The sequence below is a fragment of the Grus americana genome, chromosome 1 (assembly GCF_028858705.1).
Source record: "Grus americana isolate bGruAme1 chromosome 1, bGruAme1.mat, whole genome shotgun sequence".
Lineage (NCBI taxonomy): Eukaryota > Metazoa > Chordata > Aves > Gruiformes > Gruidae > Grus > Grus americana.
This window is the reverse complement of record NC_072852.1, coordinates 89,805,397-89,820,735: the sequence shown is the minus strand read 5'-3', so window position 1 is coordinate 89,820,735 and position 15,339 is coordinate 89,805,397. Positions and strand designations below refer to the sequence as shown.

At 44.2% G+C, this 15,339-nt stretch overlaps 1 protein-coding gene across 4 annotated transcripts in view; it reads right to left on the bottom strand.

Annotated features, from left to right (window-relative positions):
* Positions 1–1,842: 1,842 nt before the first annotated feature.
* Positions 1,843–15,339, bottom strand: part of CD58 (CD58 molecule) — a 37,632-nt gene continuing 24,135 nt past the window's right edge. For 2 of the 4 annotated variants that reach the window (XM_054834204.1, XM_054834211.1), the window contains exons 9-11: positions 12,787–12,855; positions 12,400–12,462; positions 1,843–7,116 (exon numbers count right to left, since the gene is read on the bottom strand). In XM_054834204.1, coding sequence (XP_054690179.1) covers positions 7,088–7,116; positions 12,400–12,462; positions 12,787–12,855 — 161 coding nt within the window. In that variant the 3' untranslated portion in view covers positions 1,843–7,087. The remainder of the gene's footprint in view (positions 7,117–12,399; positions 12,463–12,786; positions 12,856–15,339) is intronic. The other 2 variants (XM_054834219.1, XM_054834228.1) reach the window with 1 other exon arrangement.

Below are 15,339 nucleotides of genomic sequence, written 5' to 3'. Positions count from 1 at the left end.
CACGAAAAGTGAGTGGGTGAAAGCAGACAGTGAGACACTGTAGACTCCGTAGTTCTTGGTCCTACATCAGCCTGCCATGTAAGTGGGGCTTTCTACTTCTGATAAAGCACCAAAATTCCATGCTGAAGAATTCCGGTAACTGTGGCTAATTAACCACAACTGCTTACTATTTTTGCAGGCTATTGCTTTTTGCTTTGGAAACAAAGTCTATGATATCAAGTGTCAAGGAATTTTCAAAACCACACCCTACATGAGACTTTTGCATGCTGTTTAGTATTTAATTGCACAGGATGGATGCAGTGTATTAGATGAACTGGTATAGTTTACTGGGAGCAATTTCAGTCAGTTCCTCCAAATAATCTTTTTTTTTAAAAAAACCCCACATTATTTCTCATATTAATAACAGAAAGCAAGCCTTTGAGCAGGAAAACAGGCTACAGGTTTACCCTTACCACAATACACATGTCAAAGGACATCTTTGCATGGAATCTTGTTAAAAAGTTACTAAGAAATAGACAGCATCATCCTGACAAACCTGTTAAAGATGCAATGGAGAAGGATACTTGGCTCAGGAGCTACGACTTAAAAAAATCAAACCATATATAAATAAATCACTTTGGGTTAAAGATTATTATGGGGATCAGTTACTCACTTTTAAGGTTAAATAAAGAGTGTAGGTATATATTACTGTGGTGGGTTGACCCTGGCTGGACAATAGGTGCCCACAAAAGCTGCTCTATCACTCCTCCTCCTCAGATAGACAGGGGAGAGAAATATAACGAGAAGCTCGTGGGTCAAGATAAGGACAGGGAGAGATTGTCCACTAATTACTGTCACAGGCAAAACAGACTCAACTTAGAAAAAAATTAATCTAATTTATTACGAAGAAAACAGAGTAGAACAATGAGAAATAAAACCAAATCTTAAAACACCTTCCCCCCACCCCTCCCTTCTTCCGGGACTCTACTTCACTCCCAATTTCTCTACTTCCTCCTCCCCCAGCAGCACAGGGAACAGGGGTTGCGGTCAGTTCCTCTCACTTTGTCTCTGCTGCTCCTTCCTCCTCAGGGGAAGGACTCGTCACACTCTGCCCCTGCTCCAGCGTGGGGTCCCTCCCACGGGAGACAGTCCTCCACCAACTTCTCCAACATCAGTCTTTCCCACAGGCTGCAGTTCTTCACGAACTGCTCCAGCGTGGGTCCCTTCCATGGGGTGCAGACCTTCAGGAGCAGACTGCTCCAGCATGGGTCCCCCACGGGGTCACAAGTCCTGCCAGCAAACCTGCTCCAGTGTGGGCTCCTCTCTCCATGGGGCCACAGGTCCTGCCAGGAGCCTGCTCCAGTGCAGGCTTCCCATGGGGTCACAGCCTCCTTCGGGTGCCTCCACCTGCTCCAGCGTGGGGTCCTCCACGGGCTGCAGGTGGAATCTCTACACCCCCACATCCTTCCTCCATGGGCTGCAGGGGGACAGCCTGCTTCACCATGGTCTTCGCCACGGGCTGCAGGGGGATCTCTGCTCCGGCACCTGGAGCACCTCCTGCCCCTCCTTCTGCACTGACCTTGGTGTCTGCGGAGTTTCTTACATCTTCTCACTCCTCTCTCCAGCTGCAAAAGCTGCCACTCCTTTCCCCCGCCCCTTCTTAACTCTGTTACCCCAGAGGCGTTACCACTGTCGCTGATGGGCTCGGCCTTGGCCAGCAGTGGGTCTGTCTTGGAGCCGGCTGGCATTGGCTCTGTCAGACATGGGGGAAGCTTCTAGCAGAAGCCACCCCTGTAGCCCCCCCCACCCCCGACAACACCTTGCCACGCAGACCCAAAACAGTTACAAAAAGATATGGCAAAGTTTTTACATCTCAACAAGTTTTTTTTTTTAATAAATTATGAACAAATATTTACAGACAGCAGTAGAGACAGGATGGTATAGCTCTAACGAAAGGTCCTGTTGAATACTCCTGCAGTGCAGCTGCAAGAGCAGAAGAAATTTTGTGGGTGCAGGTAAAATCTAAATGGTGTTAGGTAGCAATAAGGAAAGATCTCAAGTTTTCTGTAGAGTCTGCACTTCCTACAACAGGACAGGGCATAAGCATAAGTTACCTGTGATGCTTCTCATACTCTTAGTAACTGTTAGGTTTCACTACCAGAAAAAGCACACAGCAGTAGCTTAAATGTCCTACGGAGCTGTCTAATGTAAAATCTTTGTTAACAGGCTGGCCAACCTCATGAGGAAAGCCCTGAAGTAGGAATGATGGGATGGGAGATCACAACCCACAGTTAAGGAGTAGTGGACAGGCATCCAAAGTAAAGGGTACAAGGTGACAGGAACAAAATAGACCTTTGAAGAAAAAAAAATTGGCAGGAAGCGGCATGAAGGTACATGCACAAATGCATGCAGCATGGAAAGCAAGCAGGAAGAATTAGTTCTCCACGAGTTCACAGAACTACAACATTGTTGGAATAACTGAGACACAGTCAGCCAGCTTGCGTGACTGGAGCACTGCAGTGGATGCGCAGAAGCTCTACAGGAAAGTCATGGAGGGAGGAGAAGAGTGCCTTGAATGTACGGAGCTCTGATACAGAGCACGCTGGTGACAGGCAAGCTGAGAGCTTGTGGGTCAGGATCCCAGGAAAGGCCAGTAGGGATGACAACATAGTTGGAGCATGCTACAGGCCACCAGATCGGCTAAGGAAGGAGGTAAAGTCTTCTCTAAACAGCTCTGACTCACAGACTCTGGCACGTATGGGGGAAACTTCTGACATCTGCTGGAAAGGCAACATAGCAATTCAAGCAGTCAAGAAGATTTCTGGGCAGCGTCAGGGATAACTTCTTCATACAGACTACTGGATGTGCCAGCAAGAACTTACATGCAACTGTATCTGCTGCTCACTGACAGAGAAGGACTGGATGGGCACATGGTCATGAATGGCTGCCTTGGCTGTTATGACCAAGAACCAGCTCCAGCTCCTGAGGGGAGTGAGGAAGGTAAGCATCAGAGTACAGGCCCTGCACTTTGAGAGCAAACGTCCGCTTATTCAGGAAGATGATATGCAGGATCTCGTGGGAGACAGTTCCGAAGAGCAAAGGAGTGCAAGAGAGCCATCAGGCCTTTAAGGAAGGCTTTCTCCAAGCATGAGCACAGGCCATCCCCATAGTCAGGAAAACAGGCAGGCAAATCCAAAGATCAGCTTGGCTAAGCTGCTGTCAGAGCTCCAGCGAAAAATTGCTTATATTGGATGTGGAAAAATTTAGGAACGCTGCCTGAGCAGGTAAGGATGGTGACAGGAAAGCCAAGGCTCAGCTATATTTAGACTTTCAAAGGACAACAAGAGCACCAAGAGTTGCTACATTAACTGTAAAGGAATAAAGGAGGAAAATATAGGCCCATCCCTGGATTGGTGGGGTGATTTAAGGGTATCAGACAGAGAAGGCTTAGTTACTTGGATGTGTTCCTTGCCTCAGTCTTCATTAATAAGGTCTCACGGGCTCTGTGCTTAGGCAAAGGGCTCAAGAAAAACTACCAGAAATCAGGGTTTACTTGAGAAAACTCAATCCACACCAGTCCATGGGACTTGATCAGTTGTATTCAAGGATGCTATAGGAGCTGGCTGATGTTTCTGCAAGAGCTATCACCTTTAAAATGTCATGGAGAATGAGGAAGTCCCTGACTAGTCTAGAAAACGTGCATCCATTTTTAAAAAAGCACCAAAAGGTCAACCTGGGCATCTACACGCTGGTCAGTCTCACTTTTGTCCCTGGAAGAATCATGGGGCTGGTCCTCTTGGGACACATTTCTGGGCTCATGAAAGACAAAGTGGTTGGGAACAGTCAGCATACATTTAACTAGGGGTAAATCATGCCTATGGAACCCAACTGCCTTCTATAATGATGAAATAACTAGATTTATGGATGAGGGGAAAGCAGTATTTTTATACCTTGTCTTTAGCAAGGCTTTTGACACCATCTCCCACAATATTTCTGTATCCAAGCAACATGGTTCAGCCCCAGCCGCAGCTGAGCCCCAGGCAGCCACTCGCTCACCCCTCCCCGGTGGGATGGGGAGGAGAATGGGAAGACAAAGGCAAAACCCCGTGGGTTGGGATAAGGACTGTTACTGGGACAGCAAAGGGAGGGGGAAATAACGACAACAGTATTTATAATGGAATATACACAATGGGTGACAACACAAGGCAATTCACTGATCCAACAACTGACCGGACGCTCAGCCCACACTCAGACTGTCCTGGAGCCCACCGACCCACCCCTCCCTGACAAGCATGACATCACATGGTATGGAATAGCCCCCTGGCCAGCTTGGCTCACCTGTCCTGGCTCTTTGTAACAATTACCTCTATTCCAGCCAAAACCAGGACACCAAGTTAGAACATCATGGCTTGAATAGGTGAACTGGACTTTTGGATAAGGAATTGGCTGGATGACCACATCCAAAGAATTACAGCCAAAGGCTCAATGTCCAAGTGGAACCCAGTAATGAGTGGTGTCCCTCAAGAGTCTGCAGTGGGACCAATACTATTTAATATCTTCATCAGTGACATAGATAGTGGGATTGAGTGCACCCTCAGCAAGTTTGCAGATGGCACCAAGCTGAGTGGTGCTTGTTGAAACACTTAAGGGAAAGGATGCCATTCAGAGGGACCTTGACAGGCTTGAAAAGCGAGCCCATGTGCACCTTATGAAGTTCTAAAAGGCCAAGTGCGAGGTCTTGCACATGGGTCAAAGCAATCCCCAATATCAATACAGAGTAGGGGATGAATGGATTGAGAGCAGTCCTGTGGACAAAGGACTGGGATACACTGGGACAAAAAATTATATATGAGCCAGCAACGTGTACTTGCAGTCCAGAAACTCAATTGTATCCTGGGCTGCATCAAAAGTGTGGCCAGCAGGCCAAGAGAGGTGATTATTTTCCTCATCTCTGCTTGTGAGACTCTACCTGGAGTATTGTCCCCAGCACAAGAAAAACATGGACCTGTTAGAGTGGGTCCAGAGGAGAGCCATGATCAGAGGGATGAAACACCTCTCTTATGAAGAAAGGCTGAGATAGTTGGGGTTATTCCACCTGGAGAAAAAGCGGCTTTGGAGAGACCTTAACGTGGCCTTTCAATACATAAAGGGGGTTTATAAGAAAGACGGAGGAAGACTTTTTAACAAGGCCTGTAGCGACAGGACAATGGGCAATGGTTTTCAACTGAAAGATGGTAGATTTAGGTTGGACATAAGGACATTTTCTATGATGAGGGTGGTGAGGCACCAGAACAGGTTTGCCCAGAGAAGTTGTGGATGCCCCACTGTTGGGAATGTTCAAGGTCAGGTTGGATTGGGCTTTGAGCAACCTGATCTAGTGAAAGATGTCACTGCCCACAAAAGGACAGTTGGACTAGATAATCTCCAAAGGTCCCTTCCAATTCAAACCATTCTGTGTTTCTATAGATAGGTGAAGAACTGGCTTGATGGTTGGGCTCAGATGGTAGCGGCTAACAGGTTGCACTCTACCTGGATGGCTGAGACAAGTGGAGTACTACAAGGGTCTATGCAGGAACTGGTCCCATTTAACATCTCCATCAGTGGTCTGGAGGAGGGGATAAAGTGCAGTCTTACCAAGTTTGCAGATGACACCAAATTGGGGAGAATCAGTCAACATGCTAAAGGGCTGGGCTGCCAGAGACCTAGACAGCTTAAAATTTAAAAAGGACAAATGTAAACCTCTGGGAAAGAGGAACCACTTGCAACAGTACAAACTAGTGTGTGGCTGGCAGGGGAGCAGTTCTGCTGAAAAGAAGCAGGGGGATCTCAGTAAGCAGCAAGATGAACATGAGCCAGCAGCGTCCCCTGGCAGCAAAGGCAGCCAACAGCATCCTGGGCTGTATTAACAGGAGCTTAGCCAGTAGATTGAGGGTAGTGATTATCCCCCTCTACTCAGTGCACATTAGACTGCATTTAGAATACTGCATCCACTTTTTTGACCTCTTTGAGAAGACAAACATCAATAAAATTGGAGCAAGTTCAGTGGAGGGCTACCAAGATGGTCAGAACACTTGTACTGTGAGGAGAAGCTGAAGGCACTGTATTTGTTCAAGCCTGGAGAAGACTAGGCTTTGGGAGGGTACCTAACAGCAGCCTTTCCATACCTACAAGCTGATCATCAAGATGATGAAGACACATTCTTCACAGTAGTGCCTGGTGGGGGAACAAGAGATAATGGGTATAAGTTGAAACAAGAGGGAAGATGAAGGGGGAGTTTCTGATCTCTAGTTATCATTGTCAAAACTTCATGATTCTTTACACATACCAAGTTCAAAATCAACTGAAATGGCTTTCAGCTTTCATAAACAACCAGTATGCACAAATAGTCACAAAACATGCTCCATAGCCTGATGTTCTGAAAACATTAATACATGGTATTCTTTTCTCTTTGATTCTTTTTGAGCTTTAGTCTATATATGACCTCAGTTTTCAAGTTTTCTTTCCAGTCACAAGCACTCCTAATAGCAGCAGCTTCATTCCAATGCAACAAACTGAATTGCTGCTTTATGACAAAGTCAATCACCATCAGGAGATTGCCACATCAGTTTGCCACTCTTCTGCCAACTCCAGGAGACAGCTATCTTGGAGAATACTTATCTGGAGCATTGAGTTCCTGCTGGAGACTAGCAAATGCAAGCTTCCATCCATCTGGAACTGCTGAAGGATGAATGGTCTTTCTTCTGACTGTAAAAAGGTACTGATCCAAAATTGCATAGAAAGCTGATTAGTTTTTGATTTATCCACATTCATGCAAATGGATATGACTTTGTTAATCTCTAAATATCAATTATAAAAAAGGCTTTAGCTCTTACATTTTGTGTTAGTAGAAAATTGTGTTATAACTGGATACAAAACAATATAAAAGATTGTGTCCATGATTCAACCTGTTTATCTTCATCCACTAGAAAAAGAGGCTGTCCCTTCTGAGAAAAGACAAATAGGCACCAGAAACAGCTCAGCTAGTCTTCAAAGCACTTCTTTATGGATGACTTCAGTGCTGGTGGAAAACCTCCAGGAGAAAAGATAGCAGCTTCTTCACCATTGCATTCTACAGCTTCTCGTCCACTGTTGTTTGGTCTTATGATTTAAGATCCAAAGCAAAAGAAAAAGAAAAGCATACAGGTAAATTATTATGTCTTCTCTTCTAGAAATTGAACTAGTTATATAGGAATAATACAGGCTTTAAATACTAAAGTGTGAGGATGTATTATGATATTGTCACATGATCCAAACCAATCTGATTACAGCAGCTACGCAACCCATGGTATCTGATAGCCACTAGCCATTTCACCCAAATTATCTGTTTATGGTTAGACACATTCCTCTGCAACTCGGGCAGGTTAAGAACATTTATCACTTACTGCCAGCCACCTGCTAAGCAACTGGTAACCTGCGAGACTGTTCTGACTCCATGAATTTGGATCATATAACTAGGCACTTAAGATGCCACTTTGATGCAAAGGTTCAGGCCTATAATCTTAGTATCAGCTGTACACCACACATGCATGCGATGATGCTGGTCTTTCTTCCACACAGCAATGCCAGGTACTTTTGGACTTTTCTCTTTTGAGGATTGCAAATAGAGCTGTTATTTGACAAGCAAGGAAACTGAAGGCAAAGGGAAGTTACAGTGCAGGAAGTTAGAATCCAGCAAGTTCAAGACTACGTGCCCACCTAACTCACTTTATGCAACATGCATCAACCTCTAACCAGACTGATTTCCAATAAAGCATACACAAGGCCTGCTTACATTGGTTTTTCTGTCTGGGTGCACATAGAGCAACAGTTGAAGGGGAACCAACCGGATGTGCCAAGGCACTGTGTCATTCAGTCTTTGCTCCTATTGTGATAGCACTCCCTTCCACTAGTCTCTAGCTCAGCATGTCTCCAACCTAGGATAAGATGCCAGGAGACAGTCTGGGAGAGCAGCATATGGTGACACATGGCACTCATCTCTGTAGACAATGAGAAGAAGAAAGATGTCCCTAGCCTGGTTCTCACAAGGTTTCTGGAGAGGCCTGAAGTATTTGTATGATTTGTATCCTTAAAATCCAAGCAGGTTTACTGCTTTACCTACAGCTGACTTATGCCAGCTTGATGACAAGACTAAAGCACATGATCAAGAAGCCAGCCTGGGTGTGGGGGGCTGCTATTTCCTTGTGTCTATACAGTGGGAGAGCCTGAACATGAAATTAGTCTTCTCCTCTCCTAGCTGTGGTGATAAGCATCAGGTTTCACACTCCCCACAAAACAGGCAAAATGTTCTGGACCCACACAGCTCACCAACAGCACCAAAGCAGCACAGCTACATCTGATGTCTTGAAATGATGTAACAATGTAACTATTTCAGATGCTAAACCTTTAAGCCTGAGGTAGGAGCACAGTTTAGCCAAGTAAGTAGCCCATGCAAAGCAGGACATCACATAGGCCGTGCATAATACACTGACTTCATTTGATCTTCAGTGTTACTCCTTCACAACTAACAGGATCTGACTCAGTTATTACAAGATACCACAGCTTCCTCTTCAGCTCTACAGTCGTGTTTTGAGTCTGTTTCCTTGTTTCACAACTGTTTTATTTGCAGTTTCTTCTGCACCACAGAGTCAGGTTTCTTACATTCAGTCCCAACTCCCTCCCACTCATCCATGTTCTCTTACATTCTGCGATTTTTTCTCCCTCTTTTCAACATTGTCTTCAGTACATATCTAAATGTGATTGCTTGGCCGGTAATTCAACAGAAGAATCAAATCTGGCAGAAAAGAAAACTCTGCAGCAATAAGCCCCTAGCTTCCACATTCCTGTGCATTTGGAGAACCTTTAAATGGATTACCTACATCAGTAGTCTCCAAAGTGGGGGTGTGCACAAGGCAATTGTGGTGCAGGAAGAAAATATTTTTGCAGCATTAATAAAATTAAGAATTTAAAATACTGTTTACTTCATCCTTATCCTTTTTTAATTTCTATTTTTGTGCATGTCTTATAGTGTACATAATACTTGAATACAGTAGCACATGTATCCTTATCCTTTTTTAATTTCTACTGTTGTGCATGTCTTATAGTGTACATAATACTTGAATACAGTAGCACATGTATATAATTTATAAATAAATATACATAAATTGGGTGTGTACGTTCAAAACATTTTACTGATGGGGTGCACAATTAAAAAAGCTTGGAGTACACTGATCTAGAACACAAAAAAGCAGAAACCAGTATGAAATGCCCATAGTTACACCACTTAACTAAGGGCTATGTGACAGACAAAACAACATTTTTCCTTTTCTTTTAAGGAAAAAAGTTGTTTTCAGTCAATCTGCAAACTTCATTTTGTACCAAACAAAAATGCTTTGATACACACTGGCTTATAGTACACATTTTCTAAAAGCTTTTTAAATTTTCTTTTTAAACATTGAAGTCAGATAAAAAATTTCAAACAAGAAGTTTCTGGTGACTCAGTTAATAAATTTGGAAACAAAACTTTTCACAGAATATCTCAAGGTGGAAACGATCCATAAGGACAGTCAAGCCCAACTCCCTGTTCCTTGCAGGACTACCTAAAACTAAATCCCATGACTAAGAGCATTGTCCAGACGCTCCTTGAACTCTGACAACGTTGGTGCCGTGACCACTGCCCTGGAAAGCCTGTTCCAGTGACCAACCACCCTCACAGTGAAGAACCTTTTCATAATGTCCAACCTGAACTTCCCCTGACGCAGCTTCATTCCATCTCCTCGTGTCTTATCACTGCTCATCAGAGAGAGGAGATCAGCACCTCCCCCTTCACTGCCCCACTTGAGGGATTTGTAGACTGCAAGAAGGTCATCTCTTTCATTTCACAAATAGCAAAACAACTTTTTCCATCCATTCCTTTTTTTCCCCTCACTCAGTTTATTTTCTATAGCTGACCTAATTTCACATCCCTCCAAAAGTTTGTTTCTTCACAGGCATTTTATTTATCAAATACTTTTTAACTAGCTATGTTCTGTGTAGAACAGCCAGCACTACCAAAGGCTTCAGCTCTGGGAAACTAGCTCATGCCCTCTAGCACCAAGCTCATTCTCAGTTAAACTTCATCTGTTCTACAGCATGCTCAAAGCACAGCAAAGCTTTACGGTCTGAGAAAGTAACAGCTTCATGCAACACTCATTTCACATACACATCTCAGCCTGTGCTGTCATCACTGCAACAGCCCCTCTCCCACCCCTTTCACCTCTTTCCCTGTCCCCCACCCACCCTTCTCCCTTTGAACCCACTGCTGACCAGCATCGCATTCCATCCCCTCCAGTATGTCAGCCCAGCGCTCACCAAAGCCCTTTATGAGCAGATTTAAGCTAGTAGTCCAGCAGAAGACCACCCAGATTTTTTTGCTGGGTCAGTTTCCTGCTGCATGAGGTAGTTAAACTGGCTCAGAGGAGTGTGATGAACGTCAGAGGTGGTCCAAAGAGCATGACAGCCACTTTTAGTAACAGTAAGTGATTAGATTGGCTCAAGCTATCATACAAATTATAGTCTACATGGAACAATTTTCACCCATCCACAGGGAAGACAGAGTAAAGCAAGCTTGAACTACAGTAAGTTACAGCGCGTCTCTCAAACCCAGATAAATTGATTGCCCTCATTAGATTGATTCAAAGTTCGGCAACAATCCTCAGTATCATCTTAATCTGTGTAAGCTTTGCAGATACACCAGCAATGAGAAAGTATTATTACATATTTATCTACAGTTTTGCTTCTGAAAATCTTTACACAACTCCAGTGAAATTCTTTCTAAGCAGGTCATGCACTTCAATATCCCTTGGGAACTGAGAAATGAATGATTATTGATGGCAGCTGATTTCAATTCTCCGTGCTACCATTGAATCTACTAGGTTGGGGAAATTACTTCTACCTCCACCATCTGGCTGTCACAAAGACCAAAGACTTTGAGATATAGTACTGTGCTACAGCTTCAGCTATTCTGCCTGGAACCTTCCTGTTTCACAGGTGGGAACTTTGTATTTTCTACAGATAAGCATTCAGCAGGATTTTCTGCATTACTAGCAGGTGCTTTGAAAGCCAGACTGTGAGTGTAGTATTGCTCTCTTGGCAAGGGCTTGACTTTTTGTGTTCATTGCCAGATTTAGATGTCTCAGTAAGACTTTTCACTATAAACTGAAGGTCAACGATCTCAGCTCCAAACACATGATCTTTAATACTTCTTTGGAATCACAGTGTGAAACTAATTAGTAACAACAATGAAACCAGATAGGATTCCATAGGCTTTCTCTACTCTATAAAAATTCCACAGAAACAGTATTCTGGTCTGGATGGATGACAGACCAATGTAAGCCCTTGCCTGTACAGTTTATTAAAGGATAGCCCTTATATCTTTCTGTTACCAGATTTGGGACTTTTGATATTCTCCATGTACATTCTTGATGTACCCCAAGAAGCAGCTGCACAACCCCACAGATGCTCTGGTCTGCACACATACCATAGAAAACAGATTGAGAGGGCAAAACATCTTTGGAGGTATGTAAATAGAGGGCTGTTTACCCCCATAGTAAATGCAGCATACAGAACTGATGACTGAGTAAAGGTTCTAATTCATGGAATATGAAACAATCGTTGAGAAAAGTTGCATCTTCACAGCCTGAATTTCACTAATATCCATAAGATGTAGTGTTGATCAACTATTCTCCCATACAGAGTAATAATCAGTTTTTTCATTCCATGTGTCAGTCCTCAGGCCCACTGGTCTATTTATTTAGAAGAGCTTTCACACCATGTCCATGTAGGTTTAAAAAAACAACAACAAACCACAATAAAAACACAAATTAAGTAAACTCTGTATTCTTTGTGACCAAAGAAAACACAGTTGCACACCTAAGCAATAAAAAACCCCTTCAGTGTTACACAATGTCTCTCTACTTTGATATGACATTCAACAGCATTCATAATTAATAAAGTAGAATTGCAGTTCAGAAATTTACTGACACAAAAACATACTGTCTTACTGACACCTCAGCCACTATAAGCCTTCATCACTTGTTAAGGCATGGAATAAAGTAAAAGTACAAGCATGAGCAAGAGGTGTGTTATTAATGAATGTTAGTAACATTTAATCCTACAGTTTTAAACTAGCTAAATCAGCCAGTCTTCTAAATATTTCCATCACAAACATATGATTACCTAGCACACATCACAAACACATGTATCCACTACACATGCACCCTTTCCCTTCTAATAATTCTCACTCTGTTTTCTACTTGAGCAAAAAGGGGTCAGGACCATATACAGCCTGGCCCAGCACTGCCACTCCCAGTCTCTGTGCCAGTCTGCACGCTCTCCCGAAACACAGGGAGCTTCACCCCCACATACCTTCTTTACTGGAAGAGTTGTTCGGGTGCTCTCTGTTTCCGCCTTCTGCATCCTGGGTCACTTCTGCAAGACCAATAGGCAATACTCAGACAATCCTGGAGCTCACAACACTCCCCCCCCCCGCCCAGCCCAGATGGATCAAGAGCAATCTGACTGAGAGCTGGGCCATTTGTTCGGCTTGGCCAGCAAGCTGCTGTTCTCCTCCTTAAGAAGGTCTGAAGAGAGATCAGAAGACAACTAGAGTCCCCTGCCTTGCTCAGCTTCAAGGTACTGGGCATTGTGTAAGAGTGAGTTACTACCTACAACTCAACATGTTGCCATCAGCTCGCACCAGAAAGCCAACACCTTTCCCCCAAAATAGCTCCCCACCACAGAACAGGCACTCACCTCCCTCTGTTACACCTTGGTCAGCTGCACACTTGGATGTTAGGGTTTTGTTCTGCATGGCAGACAATTCTGAAAAGAGATCGCAGGAGAGCTACAGTCCTCTGGACTGTATCTCACTGCTTAACTTCACAGTGGTATGTCATTGCTTAGAGATGAGTTACCAGCTACAATTCATAAGACACACAGAATCACTCAGGTTCACTCAGGGAAGGAGTCCAGGAGGTCTCTTAACTCAACACCCTCCTTGATGAAAGGTCAACATTCAATTCTAGACAGGTTGCTCAGGACTGTCTGATTGTCTCCAGTTAGGTTTTAAAAGCCTCCAAAGGTAGAAACTCCACAATGACTCCATGCAGCCTGTCCTAGTGTTTAGTTATGCTTAGAGGCAGAAATCTTTTTCCTCATTGTGCTGGTTTTGGCTGGGATAGAATTAATTTTCTTTATAATAGCTAGTATGGGGCTATGTTTTGGATTTGTGCTGAGAACAGTATTGATAATATAGAGATGTTTTTGTTACTGCTGAGCAGTTCTTACACAGAGCCAAGGCCTTTTCTGCTTCTCACACCACCCCACCTCAGTGGGCTGGGGGTGCACAAGGAATTGGGAGGGGACACAGCTGGGACAGCTGACCCCAACTGACCAAAGGGATATTCCATACCATATGATGTCATGCTCCGTGTATAACTGGGGAAGCTAGGTGGGAGGCAGGACTGTGGCTCAGGAACTAGCTGAGCATCAGTTTCAGGTGGTGAGAAATTGTGCTGTTCATCACTTGTTTTGTATATTCTTTTATCATTATTATCTTCCTTTTCTGTTCTATTAAACTGTCTTTATCTCAACCTACGAGTTTTACTTTTGTTTTTTATTCTTTTCAATTCTCTCCCTTGTCCCACTGCAGGGAGGGGAGACTGAGCAAAAGGATGTGTGGTGGTTTTAGCTGCCTGCTGGGTTAAACCACGACACTCATATCCACACAGAATCTCCCCTGCTTCAATTTAGGGCCATCACCCTGATATCCCAGTAATATATCTCAGTAAACAGCCTGGCTCAGCCTTCTTATCGATATCCCCATAGGTATTGACAGTTGCTTGAAAGTCTGCTCTTCTCTGGGCTTCAACAAGCCCAGTTTCTTCTGCCCTTCCTCAGAGAAATTGTGCTCCAGCCCCTGACCATGTTGTTGGCACTCTGCTGAACTTGCTCAAATTTATCAGCACTTTTCCAGCACTGAGTAGGCCACAAACTAGGTGTAATACTCTACATGTCATCTAACAAGTGCCAAGTAATGGAAAATAACCATTTCCTTCATTCTACTGGCTTAAGCATGCCTTAAAATAGCCTAGGATGCTATCAGCTGCCTTTGCTGCCAGGGAGCACTGTTGACTCATAGCGTACTGTATCCATAAGGACTCCCAGGTACCTTTCAGCAGAGCTTCTCCCCTGCCAGTCAGTCCCCAGCCTGCACGAGTGCAGGGTGTTGGTCTATCCAGGTGCAGGATCCTGCATTGCCCCTCCAGAATTTCACAAAATTCACACAGGCCACTTCCCCTCTAGCTCCCTCTGAACGACAGTCCTGCCCTCATACGGATTGACTGCACTCCACATTTTATTGTTATCTATAAACTCAATGACACTGTTTTCACTCTGCTGTCCAGGTCACCAAAAAAAAGTAGACCTCTGCGTTACTCCACTTGGCACTTACATCCATGTGGAGTACAACTCATTAACCACTACCTGCAGGCTTGATAATCTAGCAAGTTTTCTACCCATGGAGATAGACATTCATTCAGACTAGGACATCCCAATTTAGGGCTCCAACAATGCTGAGGGACACTGCATAAAAAGCCTTGCTAAAGTCAAGGTATATGACACCCATTGTTTTCCTCTCCTCCACAGATATAGGCATTTCATCCAAAAAAGGTTGTCAAGTTGGTCAACTGCAATTTACACTTACTCCCAGTCACTATGTTTCTTCTGTAACCAGAAAGATGTTCCAAGAAGACTTGCCCCGTGATTCTCCCAGGGATGAAAGCAAGCCTGAGTGACCTGTAGTTCCACAGATGGACCTGTTAACCTTTTTGGAAATAGCTGCAATGTTTCCCTTCTTCCAGTTGCCACAGATCTTCCCCAACATGACTTCTGAAGGTGATAAAGAACTCCCTCGCAATGACATCTGCCAGCTCTTGTAGCAACCCTTGTATCAGATCCCATGGACTGGTTTGGGCCAAGATTTCTCCAGAAATTCTTGATCTGATCCTCTCCTACTACTAGCAGATCCCCTCCTCCCTGAACCTGCCTCTAGGCAAAAAGGCCACAGAGGCCGTCAAGACAGAGGCAAAGGTATCTCAGCCTTATCTGTATCTGATATCAAAGAATCACAGAATGGTTGAGGTTGGAAGGAGCCTCTGGAAGTCATCTTGTCCAACCCCCCTGCTCAAGCAGATGAACCTAGAGAAGGCTGCCCAGGACCATGTCTAGACAGCTTTTGAATATCTCCCAGGATGGAGACTCCACAGCCGCTCTGGGTAATGTATTCCAGTGCTTAGTCACCCTTGC